This window comes from Coloeus monedula, assembly GCF_965178545.1.
Source record: "Coloeus monedula genome assembly, chromosome: 29".
Taxonomy (NCBI): Eukaryota; Metazoa; Chordata; class Aves; order Passeriformes; family Corvidae; genus Coloeus; species Coloeus monedula.
Window position 1 is genome coordinate 3781241 of NC_138809.1, and position 14955 is coordinate 3796195.

At 54.9% G+C, this 14955-nt stretch overlaps 2 protein-coding genes across 2 annotated transcripts; one reads left to right on the forward strand and one right to left on the reverse strand.

Annotated features, from left to right (window-relative positions):
- Positions 1-392: 392 nt before the first annotated feature.
- LOC309583113 (methanethiol oxidase-like) lies at positions 393-5718 on the forward strand (the record flags this gene model as incomplete). Its single annotated transcript, XM_082298639.1, has 12 exons — positions 393-396; positions 1003-1056; positions 1344-1456; positions 2219-2407; positions 2635-2755; positions 2859-3041; positions 3532-3713; positions 3915-3993; positions 4292-4413; positions 4518-4610; positions 5002-5120; positions 5556-5718. 12 exons carry the CDS (start codon positions 393-395, stop codon positions 5716-5718), a joined length of 1422 nt encoding a protein of 473 aa, XP_082154765.1.
- A 1224-nt stretch (positions 5719-6942) lies between these two features.
- LOC309583207 (methanethiol oxidase-like) lies at positions 6943-14492 on the reverse strand. Its single transcript, XM_082298765.1, has 12 exons — positions 14396-14492; positions 13077-13133; positions 12832-12944; positions 12292-12477; positions 11588-11708; positions 10608-10790; positions 9757-9935; positions 9025-9103; positions 8510-8631; positions 8299-8391; positions 7553-7671; positions 6943-7306 (listed from the first exon to the last, which is right to left on the reverse strand). Exons 1-12 carry the CDS (start codon positions 14397-14399, stop codon positions 7144-7146), a joined length of 1419 nt encoding a protein of 472 aa, XP_082154891.1. The 5' UTR covers positions 14400-14492; the 3' UTR covers positions 6943-7143.
- Between the last annotated feature and the right edge of the window lie 463 nt (positions 14493-14955).

The following is a 14955-nucleotide window of genomic DNA, read 5'->3' on the forward strand; positions in this document are numbered from 1 at the left end:
AGGCTCCGGCCGGGCTTTGGGAATGCTCTGGGCACGGGGCTGGGTTGGATGGGGCCGGATGGGAGGCTGGAGCAGCCGTTCCATGGGGAGCGAGGCCGGGATCAGATAGGGCCGGCGGTGTTTGAGGGTTTGGGAGCTGCAGGGAGCAGCAGATTTGGCCCCAGATTGGCGGCGGGGAGGCGGAAAGAAGCCGCAGCGCCGGGCTGGCACCTCCCAAGCGCTGGGCAGCCCCTCCCTGGGCTTGGCCCCGCTCCCCCCACCCTTTTCCCGGGATAAAAGGCCCCCCGGGAGCAGCCTGGGCACAGCACAGCCGCTCCAGCCCGGAGACAGCAGCTGCCCCTCCAGCTCCAGCTCCTCGGCCGCCACCACCGGGCACCCCCAAAGCTCCAGCCATGGGTAAGGGAGCCTCGGAGCCTCCCCCCGCAGCTCCGGGCCCGCAGCCCCGGCCCGGGCACAGCTGGGCACAGCTGGCTTTGTCCACAGCTGGGCAGGAGGGGGGAGCTGGGGCCGAGCTTTGGCCGCGGTGCCGCTGGTCCCGAGGCTCTGCTGGGCCCTGGGGAGCTCCTGCGGGGCTGAGGGGCCCTTCCCTGCTCCAGGGGGTCCGGCGTCCAGGGGGATTTTCCCTGCTGGACCTTCCCTCCCGTCCCGGCTCAGGGTGACAGCTGAGTCCCCATCCTGTCCCGGCTCAGGGTGACAGCTCTGTCCCCGTCCCGGTCTCGGTCTCGGAGGCAGCTCTGTCCCATCCCGTCCCTGCTCTGTCCCATCCCCGCGGTGGGGAGGGGTCCCCGAGGGGCTCCGAGGCCCCGGGCAGGGCTCGGCTCCGGGCTGTCCCCGGGGTCCCCTCCTGGAGCCGGGAGGTGCCGGCGCCGCCCCGAGCGCTCCCGCTGGGTCCCGGGGAGGGCTGGGGCGGCCCCGGTGCGCGGGGCGGGAGGGACCCTCTGCGCCGGGAGCCCGGAGCCGCGGCACCGGGCCGGGGCTCACGGTGTCCCCTCGTCTCCCCAGACAGATGCAGAGCTCCGTGCTACGAGTACCCCTCGTGCCCCGACGTGCTGAAAGGCGAGTGCTGGGAATGGGGCTGGCACGGGGCTGGCACGGGGGAATTTGGGGTCTTCGGGATCCCCCGAGCTCGGTGTTCGTGCCGAGCTCCTTCCCCAGCGGGAGAACTCCGGGAGGTTCCCCTCGGCTGTTCCCGGGGCAGGAACGGCCCCGGGGCTGGACGGGGCAGCGGGAGGAGCTCGCAGCATCCTGGAAATCATTTCGGGCGTTTCTGAGAGTTGCCCGGAGCTTCTCCTGCCCTTGCTGGGGGTTCCCGGCGCGGTTTGAGCCCGCTTTTGTGTCCCCAGCCCCGAGGGAGGAGGTCGCCTACGTGACCTGCACCTACAGGTCCACCTGCATCGACCAACCCGATTTCCTGGCCACCGTGGACCTCAACCCCCGCTCCCCCCACTACGGCCAGGTACCAGCTGCCTCCTGCTGGGCTTCCTGGGGGGAGGGATCGCTGCGGGGGCTCTGCTTCCCGAGGCCTCCGGGGGCGGCCTTCGGACTCTTTTTTTCCTGGGAAAACCCGCTTGTCCCGTGTCCCCTCCGCTCCTGCCCGGCCCCTTCTGGGCTCGGGGCAGCTTTGTGTCCCCCCAGCCTGGGCTGGCTCTTGTCCCCCGTGCCGGCCCTGTCCCGTTCGGAGCCACCTGGGGAAGTTTTGGGAGTTTTGCCGTCACGGCTCCGCTCCTTCCTGCTGCCCCGCTGGCTCTGCAGCGCTCAGGGATTTTTCCTGCCGGGAATCCTCCCCTTCCCTGCGCCATCCCCGCTCTCCCCCTGCCAGATCGTGCTTGGATCACCCCCAGCTCCGTGTGCTGCCTCCGACTCCCTTCCCAACTCCCAGCACATTCAAAAATCCCCCTTGGAATCAAAGGCGCTCGGAAGCCAAAAGAGGCTTTGGAGCATTTTAAACGCGCTGTAAGCTCCATCCTCGGCAGGACTCGGCAGAGCAAAGCCCCAGCCCGGCCCAGAGGACGAGCAGCAGCTCTGCACAGCCACAATTCCCCGAATTTCGGTGGGAATGCTGAGCAATCCCGGCGGGCAGCTGCACGTCCCTCATTCCCCGCGAGCAGAATTCTCCTCGCCGGGCGCTCCCGGCCGTTCGCAGCCCCTGCGCAGGGACGCCCCGAGCCCGGGGCCGCTCCCGGCGGGGCATTCGCCAGTTTCCCCCGGCTGTGCCCAGGTGATCCACCGGCTGCCCATGCCCAACCTCAAGGACGAGCTGCACTGCGCGGGGTGGGGCCCCGCCTGCGGCTGCTTCGAGAGCGGCGCCGCGGCCAAAAGGACCAAGCTGGTCCTGCCCTGCCTCATCTCCTCCCGCATCTACGTGGTGGATGTGGGCTCCCAGTGCCGGGCGCCCCGGATCTGCAAGGTACGGCCGGGGGCAGCCCCGGGCAGCGGCGGGGAAGGGGGACACCGGGGGGGAGCACGGGGAGGGATGGAGAGAGGGATGGAGGGAGGAGAGGAAGGGGCTCTGCCAGGGAGTGTCCAGAGGCTGGGCTGGACCATCCTGGGGGTCTTTCCCGGCCCCGAAGGATTCTGTGATCCCGGGAAAGGCGGCGAGCAGGCGGAGGCGGAACTTTGTGCTGATTTTTGCAGACGATCGAGCCCGTGGATGTGTTCTGGAAGTGCAACAAGGGCTACCTGGCTGTCACCCACCCCCTGCCCAACGGGGACGTCCTGATCGCCAACATGGGCGACCCCGCTGGCAACGCCAAAGGTGAATTCTCCTGCCAGAATTCCCATTTCCCTGCCAAGATTCCCATCTCGGGAAGTTCGCGGGAGCCCGGCTTTGTCACCGCCGCGTCCCTCGTGTGCCCCAGGTGGCTTCGTGGTGCTGGACGGAGAGACCTTTGAGCTGAAGGGGAACTGGGAGAACGAGTGCGAGGTTCCCCCGAGCGGCTGCGACTTCTCGTACCAGCCCCGGCACAACGTGCTGGTCAGCTCGGCCGGGGTGGTGCCCAAAGTGGCCGGGCGCGGCTTCAACCCCGATGACTTCAAGAAAGGTGGGGACACGCGGGTGGCACCAATGCCAGGGCCGAGCCAGGGGCTGCCGGGGGGCGGTGCCCCCACAGAGGCCGATTTGTGCCCCCGGCGCCTTCGCCGGGCTCGGGCTGAGGATGGGCAGGGGCTGCACCGGGGGCGGGCTGCTCCCGGCTGCTCCCAAATCCTGCATTTCCCTGTCTGCTCCCAAATCCTGCATCTCCCTGTCTGCTCCCAAAATCCTGCATTTCCCTGTCTGCTCCCCAAATCCTGCATCTCCCTGTCTGCTCCCAAATCCTTCATCTCCCTGTCTGCTCCCAAAATCCTGCATTTCCCTGTCTGCTCCCAAAATCCTGCATTTCCCTGTCTGCTCTCTCTGCTCCCCAAATCCCGCCCTTTCCCAGTTTCTCCTCCCCAAATCCCGTCCTTTCCCTGCCGATCCCCACCAGGAGCCCTCCGGGGAGGGATCCCTGGCCCTGCTCGCCCCCGACCCTTTTCCCCCGTGTCCCGCAGGGGTCTTCGGGCGCCGCCTGAACGTGTGGAACTTGTCCTGCCGCAGCCTCACGCAGTGCTTCGACCTGGGCGAGGATTCTCTGCCCCTGAACGTGCGGTTCCTGCACAACCCCGACGCCGCCGAGGGCTACGTGGGCTGTGCCCTGAGCGGGGTCGTCTTTCGCTTCTACAAATCGTGCGAGGCGAGTGCCGGGAGCGGCCCCGGGGCTGCCGGGGGGACCCGGCCGGGCCGGAGCGCGGGGAGGAGCGGGGAGAGGGAGGGTGCGGAGCCAGAGCCTGGGCGGGCCGGGATGAGCCCGGTGTGCCCCGCATCGGGATCGGGATCCCCGCATCGGGATCGGGGGCACCGGGGGGCTCAGCCGCGGCTCTGTGTCCCTGTGCAGAGAGACAACTGGGCAGTGGAGGAGGTGATCCGCATCCCGCCCAAGGACGTGTCGGGCTGGATCATGCCCAAGATGCCAGGTCCGTGTGCCCTCGGGGGTGGCATTCCTGTTCCCTCCGCGAGGTCTGCAGCCGGGCAAAGCCTGGCTGACCCCAAAGCCTGGCTGACCCCAAAGCCTGGCTGACCCCAAGGTCTGCGTGACTCTAAATCATGGCTGAGCCCAAAGTCTGAGTGAGCCCAAAGTCTGCCTGAGCCCAAAGTCTGAGTGAGCCCAAATCCTGCTTTACCCCAAGTCCTGCTTTACCCCAAAGCCCAACCCTTGAGCCCAACCCCTCGTGCCCTCCCCCGGCGCTGCCCTGAGCCCGTGTGTGCCCGCAGCCTTCATCGCCGACCTCATCATCAGCCCGGACGATCGGTTCCTGTTCGTCAGCAATTGGCTGCACGGGGACATCCGCCAGTACGAGCTGAGCAGGAACTGCAAGCCGCGGCTGGTGGGGCAGGTGAGGGGCAGCCCCTGGCCCGGGGGGCCGAGCGGGGCGCGGGGACAGCGGGGACAGCGGGGCCGGGCCCGGGGAACGCTCGTGTCCCACCGCGTCCCTTGCAGGTGTTCGTGGGGGGCAGCATCCTGCGAGGGGGCCCCGTGACCGTGTGCAGGGACGAGGAGCTCAAGTGCCAGCCCGAGCCGCTGGTGGTCAAGGTGAGCGCCTGGCAGGGCTGGCAGCGCCCGCGCCTCAGCCTGCGCTCAGCTGCTCTGAGCTGAGCCGCTTGCATCTGAGATGTTCCTGATCCGCTCCTGCTCTGATGAGTCCCCGAGCTACTCCTGCTCTTGCTCTGACCTGCTCCTGCTCGGATTTGACCTCAGTCCCGCTCTGACCTGCTCTGACCTGCTCCTGCTCTGCTCCTGCTCTCATTTAGTCCTGCTCCGCTCCTTCCTGCTCTTCCCTTGCTCTGCTCTGCTCCTGCTCTGATCTGCTCCTTCTCCTGCTTTTCCCCTTCCCTTCCCTTCCCCTGCTGGGATCCAGTCCCAGTGCCCCCAGTGCCCCCAGTGCCCCCAGTGCCCCCAGTGACCCCAGTCCGTGTGTGCCCAGTGCAAGCGCGTGTACGGCGGCCCCAGCACGATGCAGCTGAGCCTGGACGGGAAGCGGCTCTACGTGACCAACTCCTTATACAGCACCTGGGACCGGCAGTTCTACCCCAGCGTGGTCAAGTAAGGAATTCCCGGCTGGAAAAGGCTCCCCCCGGCGCGGGGGCGCTGCGGGACCGGGAGGGGCGGGGGGCGGGCAAGGGGCCGGGACCCGCCCGGGGCTGTCCCGGAGCCGCTCCCGGCGGAGCCCCCGGGCGGGTCGGGACTGAGCAGAGCCGGGGATGAGCCCCGGCCCGAGGGGATCCAGTCGTGGCACGTCCTGTCCTCATCATCCAGAGGGAATTCGGGAGCAACAGTGAGCCCGAGCCCGTCCTGGCCCATCCTGCCCAGGGATTCGCTCACTCCCGGAGGGAATTCGGGAGCCAAAGCCGGCCCCGCTGCCATCCCCTTCTCCCGGGGCTGGCAAATCCTCTCCCGGGCTCCGCAGCGGCTCCGGGCGGGCTCCGTGGCGCAGCCCGGGGGTCGCTGTCGCCACGAGCCCCCGCTGTCCCCACGCAGGGAGGGCTCGGTGATGCTGCAGCTCGACGTGGACACGGACAAGGGCGGCCTGGCCGTGAACAAGAACTTCCTGGTGGATTTCGGCAAGGAGCCGCACGGGCCGTGCCTGGCGCACGAGATTCGCTTCGCCGGCGGCGATTCCAAGTCCGAGATCCTGCCCTAGGGATCCCGGGAAGCGCCCGCTGTCCCCTCCCCCTGCGGTGCTGCCCTTGGGGTCCCGGCGGGTGATGGGTGTGGGGTCCCCTCGGGTGTTGGGTGTGGGGTCCCCTCGGGTGATTCCGGGCTTTGGGGTCCCCGTTCCCGCTGGAATCTCGATCCCGCTCCGGGCAAAGCAGCGCCGGCACCCGCGGCTGTCCCTGGGATGTCCCCGCGATGTCCCCGCGATGTCCCCGGGCTCTTCCCGAGATCCGGAACTTCGGCAGCCTCGGCGGCAGCGAGGGAAGCGCCCGGCCCGGCTCGGTCCCTGTCCCGGGACATTCCCTGCAGCGCTCCCGGCTCCCATCCCGTGCCCGGCCCGGCTCGGTCCCTGTCCCGGGACATTCCCGGGACATTCCCTGGAGCGCTCCCGGCTCCCATCCCGTGCCCAGCCCGGCTCGGTCCCTGTCCTGGGACATTCCCTGGAGCGCTCCCGGCTCCCATCCCGTGCCCGGCCCGGCTCGGTCCCTGTCCCGGGACATTCCCTGCAGCGCTCCCGGCGCTTTCCCGGCAATCCCGAGCCCTTCCCGACGCTGCTCCGCCCCGGCCCTGCTTTAGCCTGGAATAAATAAAGTTGTTCCCCGCATCAGCCGCAGCTTCCCGAGTCTCATTCCCAACTCATCCCGGGGGAAACAAATCCCGCCAGGAGCTGAGGGTGGGAGCGGGGCTGGGAAAATCCCCGGGGTGGGGCACGGGGTGTGCAGGGATTGCTGGAAGTTTCTGGGACAAATTCCCTTTGCTGGTTCTTCGCTGGTGGGTTTTCTTCCAGGTGTGGATTTTATCCCAATTTTATCCCTATTTTTATTCCCATTTTATCTCTATTTTATCCATGTTTTATCCCCATTTTATGTCTACTTTATCCCTATTTTTTCTCTATTTTATCCCTCTTTTATTCCCATTTAATCCATATTTTATTCCTATTTTTTCTCTATTTTTTCCTATTGTTTCTCTGTTTTATCCCTATTCTCTCCCCATTTTATCCCCTTTTCCCTAATTTCCCTATTTTATCTCTATACAGCAAAAAAGATGGGAAAAAGGTTGGGAAATGACATCAGGTGCCTTATCCAATGGAAAACTCACAGTTTTAGTGGAAATACAACCAAAAAAGTTGGAAAAATGTTGGAAAATGATATTTTTTGGAATCAAAAAAATTCCAAAAATTCCCAAAAGCCTATAAAAATGGGATTTCAGCTCTGGAAGGAGAATTTTATTTGGGGTTTTGATCTTTGAGGAGTGCAGAAGGAGAAGAGTTTTAAGAGAAGCTGCTCCGGAATCAGAATTTTGGGAGCGGATGAAGCTCCAGGCATCCCAAAATCCCCGGGAAGAGGGAAGTGGAGGGAAAAGAAGGGGGGGAAAAGGGTAAAAAATGGGATAAATGCCGAATTTCCTGGGATCAGAGCCAGATGTCGGAGGTGCAGTCCCCCCCCGGGTAGCGCATCTCGTGCGCCAGGACGGGGCCCCCCGGCTCCTTCCCGAAATCCACCAGGAATTTGGGATTCACTGCCAGTCCCCCCTTCTCCGTGTCCACGTCCAGCTGCAGCAACACGGAGCCCTCCCTGGGAACGGATGGGAAAAGGGTTGGGAAGGGGTTTGGGAAAAGAGGGAATGGGAAAAGAGGGAATGGGAAAAGGGTTTGGGGCCAGGAAAAGACTTTGCTGATGCTAATAAACTACTAATCAATTACTAATCAATTACTAATCCATTACAAATCCATTACGAATCCATTACTAACCCATTACTGACCAATAAATAATCAATTACTAATCAATAAGTAATCAATAAGTAATCAATAAGTCCCTGACCTGATGAGCTCGGGGTAGAACTGCCGGTCCCAGGCGCTGAACAGGGACGTGCTCACGTAGAGCCTCCTCCCGTCCAGGCTCAGCTGCAGCATCTGCGGACCCCCGGGAATCTTCTTTCCCTAAAATTTTGGGAAAAGATTCCAAAATCCCGGATTCCGGAGCAGCAAATCCGTATTTTTAGGGAGGAAATGGATTTTTTTGGGGGGGAATTTTTGCCTCAGAATGGGAGGCCTGAAGTCGTTGGAGATGAGTCAGGGAAAAAAGGATGAAGGATTTGGAATTTTCCGGAATTTTTTTACAGGATTGTGGGATTAAGGTTGGAAAAGCCCTCCAGGAATCATCAAATCCAAGTGTTTTCCCCAATTTTTGGCAGGAATTCCCTTTCCTCCTTCTTTTTTTTGCCTCCCCGCCTCCCCAAGTGCCACATCCAGAGATTCTCCAAGGAATTCCAGGGGTGGAAATGCCAACATTTCCTTGCCCTGGGGGTGTCCAAGAGATTTTTTTTATCCCCATCCCAAAATTCTCCATGGAAAAAGCCATCAGTTAATGGTTGAACTGGGAGAGCCGGGAGGTTTTTCCCAACTTTACTAATTCCGCTATTTCTTTCCGAGCGAAAATTCGGATTTTAGGGATGAATCCATCCCTCAGGAAGGAAAATCCAGGCAGGAACAACCTCGGCCGGGGTTTTTGACATCAGAAATCTCCGAAATGAGGGAAGAATTTGGGAAAAATTCGGGAAAACTCACCTGGATCACGCAAGGCTCTGGCTGATCCTGCAATTCCCGATCTTCCAGCACGGTCACTGCTCCCCCTTTGGAGATGCTGCCTCCCAGAAAAACCTGGAAAACGATCAAATTCCATGGGAAAAACCAAAATGAATCCAAATTTAATCGTTAGAAAAAGGAGGGAATGAGCTTGGAATTGGATTTTTGGGAGTGTTTTCCCGTTTTTCCTCACCTGCCCCACCAGCCTGGGATTTTTGGGATCGGAGATGTCGTACTGCCGGACATCCCCGTGGATCCAGTTGCTGAAGTACAGGAATCTGTCGTCCAGGGAGATCAGGATGTCCGTGATCAGACCTTCCCAGGGGAATTCCAGAGGGAAATCAGGGAATGGGAGGGACCAGAGACACCCCAAACCCCAAAATTCCCATTTGGAAGCACCAAAAAAAGGGGTTGGAAAAGTTGGGAGAAACAAAATTGACCTTGGGATCATTCCAGGGTTCTCCAGCATTCCCAGAATTCCTGAGCACATCCAGCCCCACATTCCAAGGATTTTCCTGGAAAATCCCACCTCAAGCACAGAGCAGATCCCCCTCCCACCGCAGGGCTCCTTTGCTCATCCCAGAATTCTCCCTTAAAAAAACCACAACAATTGGGAATTTTTTGCCATTTAAGGATCAAATTTGGCCAAAATCTGCTCAGGATCCATGAGAAAATTCCCAAATTTCCCTCAAACTCGCTCTCACTGACCTGGCATGTCCGGGAGGAGCCATCCTTGGACTTTCTTGCTGGGCACCTGAATCACCTTCTCCGCTGCCCAGTTCCCTTCCTGAGGGAGGGAAAACACGGAATCGTTATTCCAAAATTCCCCAAATTCATGGAATATCTGCAGCTGGGAGGGATGATCCAAGCCCAGCTCCTGACCCTGGATTTGTTGAGCTCAGGGAAGCTGAGCCGGGATTGGGAGGAGAAAATCCAACAAATCCAAGGAATTCCGTTCCCTTCGGCTCTTCCCGGAGCTTCCAAAGCCTCCAGGTGACACTGGGGACATTCCCAGTGGGATATCGAGGGAGGAATTCTCCCCTGGGAGGGCAGGGAGCTGCTGGGAGAGGTGATTCCATGGATTTCCCATCTCTGGAGCAGCCTGGGATAGTGGGAATGTCCCTGGGATTGGAATTTTAGGGATCTTCAAGGACTTTTTCCATCCCAAAGCATTCCAGGACTCCCTGGGCTGGGTTAGGCTGGATTTTAGGGATAAATTCTGGATCCTGGCCCAGGTTATTCCATGGATTCCCCATCCCTGGGAGTGTCCAGGACCCCCCCCCCGGAACAGTGGGAATGTCCCTGGGATATCCCCGGATGGTTTTTCCTTCCCACAATCCCAGAGTGATAAAACCTCAGAGAACTCCACAAAACCCCAGGAATTCCACGGAAAAGCCCCAATTCCCGGCTCCCTTTTGTCCCGACCAGCCAGGAACTCACCGGGGTTTTGTAGAAGCGTTGGATCTCCCCGCTCAGGGCACATCCCACGAATCCCTGGGAAGCGCTGGGGTCGTGCAGGAAGCGGATCTCCAGCGGGATGGAGCCTTTTCCCAGATCGATCTCCTGCAGCAGGGAGCGGCTGCTCCAGTCCCACACGTTGATGCGGCGCCCGTAGTGCCCTGGGGAGGGCGACACGGGGAGGGATCTTCCCAAAATATTCCCCAAATCCGGGGGTTTTTACAGGGAGTTAAAGGTTGGTTTGGGCTTTGCGGGGAATGAGGGTTAAAACAGGATTTTTTCCAGAAAAAATGGAGTTTTTTCGGGGTTGCAGCGCTCAAAAATGGAATTGTTTGGGAGTTTCCACGCTCAGAAATTCAGTTTTCCAGGAGTTTCCACTCTCAAAAATGGAATTTTTTAGGAATTTCCACGCACAAAAATGGAATTTTTTTTGGGAGTTTCTGCTCTTAAAAATTGAATTTTCCAGGAGTTCCCATGCAAAACTGGAATTTTTTAGGAGTTCCCACTCTCAAAAATGGAATTTTTCTTGAATTTTCTCTCTCAAAAATGAAAATTCTTTGGAATTTGGACTCTTAAAAAATTAATTTCTCAGGAATTTCCACTCCCAAAAATGGATTTTTTCAGGAGTTTCCACTCTCAAAACCTGAATTTTTTGGGGAATTCTCTCACCAAAACTGAATTTTTGAGGAATTTCCACTCTTCAAAATGGAATTTTTCAGGTATTTTTGCTCTCAAAAATCCCATTTTTTCTTGAAATTCCTGCTGTAAAAAAATGGGGGTTTTTTCCAGGGATTTTTGCTCAGAAAGGGAATTTTCTGGGATTTCCCACTGACCTTGCTCCACATCCCTGGGGTGGAATCCCTGTGCCAGGATCCTGGGAACGCCCCACTCGGTGCTGAGCAGGACCTGGTGCCGGGGCTGGTACCAGAAGTCGTAGCCCAGGGCTGGGATTTTCCCTCCTGTTTCCCAATTTCCTTTCACTTCGAAGGTTTCTCCATCCAGGAGGATGAAAGTGCCTGGAAAAAATTCCCAAAAAAAAGGGTTTGGAGATATTTCAAGAGCTTTAAATGAAGCAAATTAATCCTTTGTTTTTATTTACTTTTATTTACTTTCATTTCTTTTTATTTCTTTTTATTTCTTTTCATTTCTTTTTATTTCTTTTTATTTCTTTATTATTTCTTTTCCTTATTATTATTATTAATAATATTTTTTCCCTATAATAATTGAAATTTCCTATAACAATAACTACTGAAATTATTCCCCATAATTTATTAATATCATTATTAATAATTTCCTATAATTCTACATTTTCCTATAATTCCTAAAATATTTCCCATCATTTTTATTATTATTATTATTATTATTAATTTCCTATAATTTCACTTTTTCCTATAATCCTTAAAATTATTTCCCACAATTTTATTCTTGGTATCTTCTTTATTCCATATTTTCCTAGAATAACAATCCCTAAAATTATTTCCCATAATTTCACGATTACCAACAATAATTCCCAAAAATTCCGTATTTTCCTAGAATAATTCCTAAAGTTATTTCCTGTTATTATTGTCCTTCCTAGTTTTATATTTCCCTATAATAACAACCCCTCAAATGATTTCCCATCAGTTATAATTTTAATTTAGAATTATAATTTATAATTATAGTTAATCATGACATGAATTTACAGCTCCACAAAGAACCGCTGGAATGCGCTAAAAAAAGCAGGGAAATTCCAAATATTCCGCGGATTTTGGAGCCTGTGGATGGAGAGATAAAAGCCCCGGGGGGTTTTCATGGAATGTGGAAGGATCCGGACCTTTCCCGTTGCCAGCAGGGTCCCCCAGGCAGCTGATGAGGATTTCCCCGGAGCCCAGGCAGTGCGAGGTGTGCGGAAAAGCCGCGTTCCCTTTCCGGGACAATTCCTCAGCTTCCACCACCTGGAAGTGGCAAAAAGGGGGAAAAGTCCTGGGAATCAAGGCTGGAAAATGTGGATTTATGGCCAGGGATCTGTGGGAGCAGCTGGAGGGATCCTGTGGTAGTGGGAGGGAGGGTTTGGGAATGTTCGCAGGGAAAAGGGGAAAAAAAAAGGGGGGAAAAGGAAAAAAGGAGAAAAAAAGGAGAAAAAGGGATAAAAGGGGGGGGAGGGGGAAAATCAGGGAAAAATACAGAAAAATCAGGGAGAAAAAATGGAGGAAAAGGGGAAAAAAAGGAAAAAAGGACAAAAAGGGATAAAAGGGGGGGAAGGGGGAAAAGGGGGGAAAAAAGGGGGAAAATCAGGTAAAAATACAGAAAAATCAGGGAGAAAAAAGGGAAAAAAGGGAGGAAAAGGGGGGAAAAAAAAGAAAATGGAAAAATCAGGAAAAATCAGGGGAAGAAAAGGAAAAAACGGCAGGAAAAAAGGAAAAATCAGGAAAAAAGGGAGAAAAAGAGGGAAAAGGGGGAAGCAAGGGGGAAAATCAGGGAAAAAGAAGCGGGGAGAAAAGCAGGAAAAAAAACGGAAAAATTCCAATTTCTCCAAACCTTGTGGAGTTTGGGAGCCCTGGGATCCGACCCCACGTCCACGATGTAGATCCTGGAGGAGATGAGGCTGGGAAGCACCAGGAGGTTCCTGGCTTTCGTGGGGTCGCCGTAGCAGCTGCTGCAGGCGTTCCAGCCGGAATGGTGCAGCTCATCCCCCACGTTCGGCATCGGGAGCCGATGGATCACCTGGAAAAACAGGGATGTGCCTCCAAAATCCCGGATTTGCCCTCAGCACTCGGGGGGTTTGTCATTCAGGAAGCTTGGGAGAGAGGGAAAATTACTGGGAATGGTGGGAGAAGAGTTGGATGGGGATGGGATTTATTAGGAGAAGTTGCATGGAATGGATCCCAAATCTTGGAATGGCTCTAATTAATGGGATTTTTAATTAAGGGAAGGAGGAAGGATGCAGATCCACCTGGGAATGGTTTGGGATCCTGGATTTTCCTGGATTCCAGTCCCTGGCAGCTCTGGGGGAGATTTGGGATCCCAGATTCTCTGGGATTTTCCCAGATTTTCCTGGATTTTCCCGGATTTCCGTACCTGGCAGTAGCGAGGGGAGTTGGGATCCACGTCCACGGTGGCCAGGAAGTCGGGAATGTCGATCCCGGTGTTCCGGTAGATGCAGGGCAGGTACAGGAGCTGCTCCCGGGGCCCTGGGGGCAGAATTCGGGATTAATTATCCCAAAATTCCACGGTTTTATACTTTTTATCCATTTTCTCTCCCCTCAAATCCCCCCTAATCCCAATCCCATTCCAGGATTTGGGAATGTTGTCCCAGCACTTGCCTTTCATGGCCTCCAGAGGACTGGGATAGCCTGGCCCACACGATCCACATTTTCCTGCTGGAAAAGGGAAAAAAGGGGAAAAATTCCATCATTTCCACATCCCAATCCTTTTGAAAGTCCAGCCTCAAAAAATCCTGGGAATTTGGGGGCCTTGGATTTGCTCGTTCCAGGTTTTTAGGTGGTAACGAGGAATAAAACACTGGAATTTATCCCAGTGTTTAGGCCTTGGATTTGCTCGTTCCAGGGAAGAAAACATTGGAATTTATCCCAATTTTTGGGTCCCTGAGTTGTCCCAAAGTGCCAAATTAGGAGGGATAATTTTGGGATTTTAGCAGGGGCTGGAGAAACGGGAATTTCTCTGGAATTCGAGGGTTTAGTATCAAAATATTCAAAATTCCAGGGAGGCAAATCTGGATTTAACTTTGGGAAAAATTCAATTAAAATTCAAGTTAGAACAACTGAAAAGCCACAAAAACCATCCAGGAATTCCAGGAATTTTCCCCCAAAACCCCAAATTCCCAAGGAGATTGAAGGAATTCACTTTTCAGAGCATTCCAGGACTTCATTCCTTCCATAATTCCCCATTTTTGGAGCTCCCAGGCCCTTCCAGGTGTATCAATCATTCCCAAAGCTTTTTATCGACTTCCAGGACCTTGGGGCCAAAAATTCCTAAAAAAATTCCACTTGGGAGTGAAAAAATTCCAGGAAACCCAGGATATTTTTGGTTGGAATACTGGTATTTTTGGCTACACATTCCTGGTGGGTGAAATTCCTCATTTTTGGCTGGGTTTTATCCCAAAAGTTATCATTTTTTCATCCCCAAATTTATGATTTTCCCTCTGTTTTGAAATCCCTGGGAAATTTCCCAACAATTCCCATAGAAACAGTGTCCCAGTTTTTAGTCCCTCCCACTTTTTCCACGGAGCCAAAAGTGAAAGTTCACGGAAATCCAAGGTTTTAGCCTCAAAAAAACAAGGAAAATATCCTGGAAATCAGGGATTTATCCCATAAAAATGGGAAATATCAGTTAAAAGCTGAATTCTGAACCTTAAGGATTTTCCTGAGGGTTCTTCCTGTTCCCAAGCAGCAAGTCCAGGAGTTTTTCCCAGTTTTCAGAAGTTTAGGGATTAAAAAATCCCAATTAATTTGAGAAAAATTGATTTTAATGAAGGAATTAAAGCTCCTAATTAAAACCACGGGGTTTGGGGGAATAAAGGAATATTTAAATCCAGGCAAAAGCTGGAATTCCACCCCCCGGGAGCCCAGAGCAGCAGATCCTGGTGGGATCCAGGGATTTCGGGGATTTTGGGATCTCTTACCCATCCTGGATCGGGCTGGGAGTGGAAATTCCGGGAACTCCGGAGGATTTTTGTGGCGAAACCGCCAGGAAAGGGTCCGAAATCCAGGAAAAAGGGGTGGGATTTGGGAGAGGAGGGGCCAAGGGGAGGATCCAGGGCACGGAAAGGACAAAAGTCCACCTTAAATGCCCGGGGGGAACTTCCAAAGTTCTTCCACGGCCGAATTCCCCCTGTTCTTTCCCGATTTTCTCCTTTTTAGTCCATATTTTTCCCATTTTTTTCAGCCTGGAGAGGGAGAGTTTGGGAATGGCAGAAGAGGGAGGAGTTTTGGTTTAAAAACTCGGGATTTTGGGCAAAGTTTCCAGATCTGCCGGGAATTCTCTCCCAAGGAATCTCAGCAAATTTAAAATATTTTGTGGCTCTTTTGGATGGAAAAAAACCAAAAAAAATCCTTCTTGAAGAAGATTATTTTTCCTGGAAAATCAGGATTTCACTCCTAATTCCAGCTGGGATTCTCTAAATGGTCCCTAATGAGAATAAATTCATCAATTTATTAGTTATTAATTTATTTATTATTGAAT

Bases quoted from the DNA above. Each gene is read 5' to 3' on its own strand.
- LOC309583207 (XM_082298765.1), bottom strand. The intron at 11,709-12,291 runs GTTTGGAGAAAT...TGCCACTTCCAG, and splicing joins GGGCTCCCAAACTCCACAAG to GTGGTGGAAGCTGAGGAATT. The intron at 8,632-9,024 runs GTCAGTGAGAGC...TCCCCTGGGAAG, and splicing joins GCTCCTCCCGGACATGCCAG to GTCTGATCACGGACATCCTG.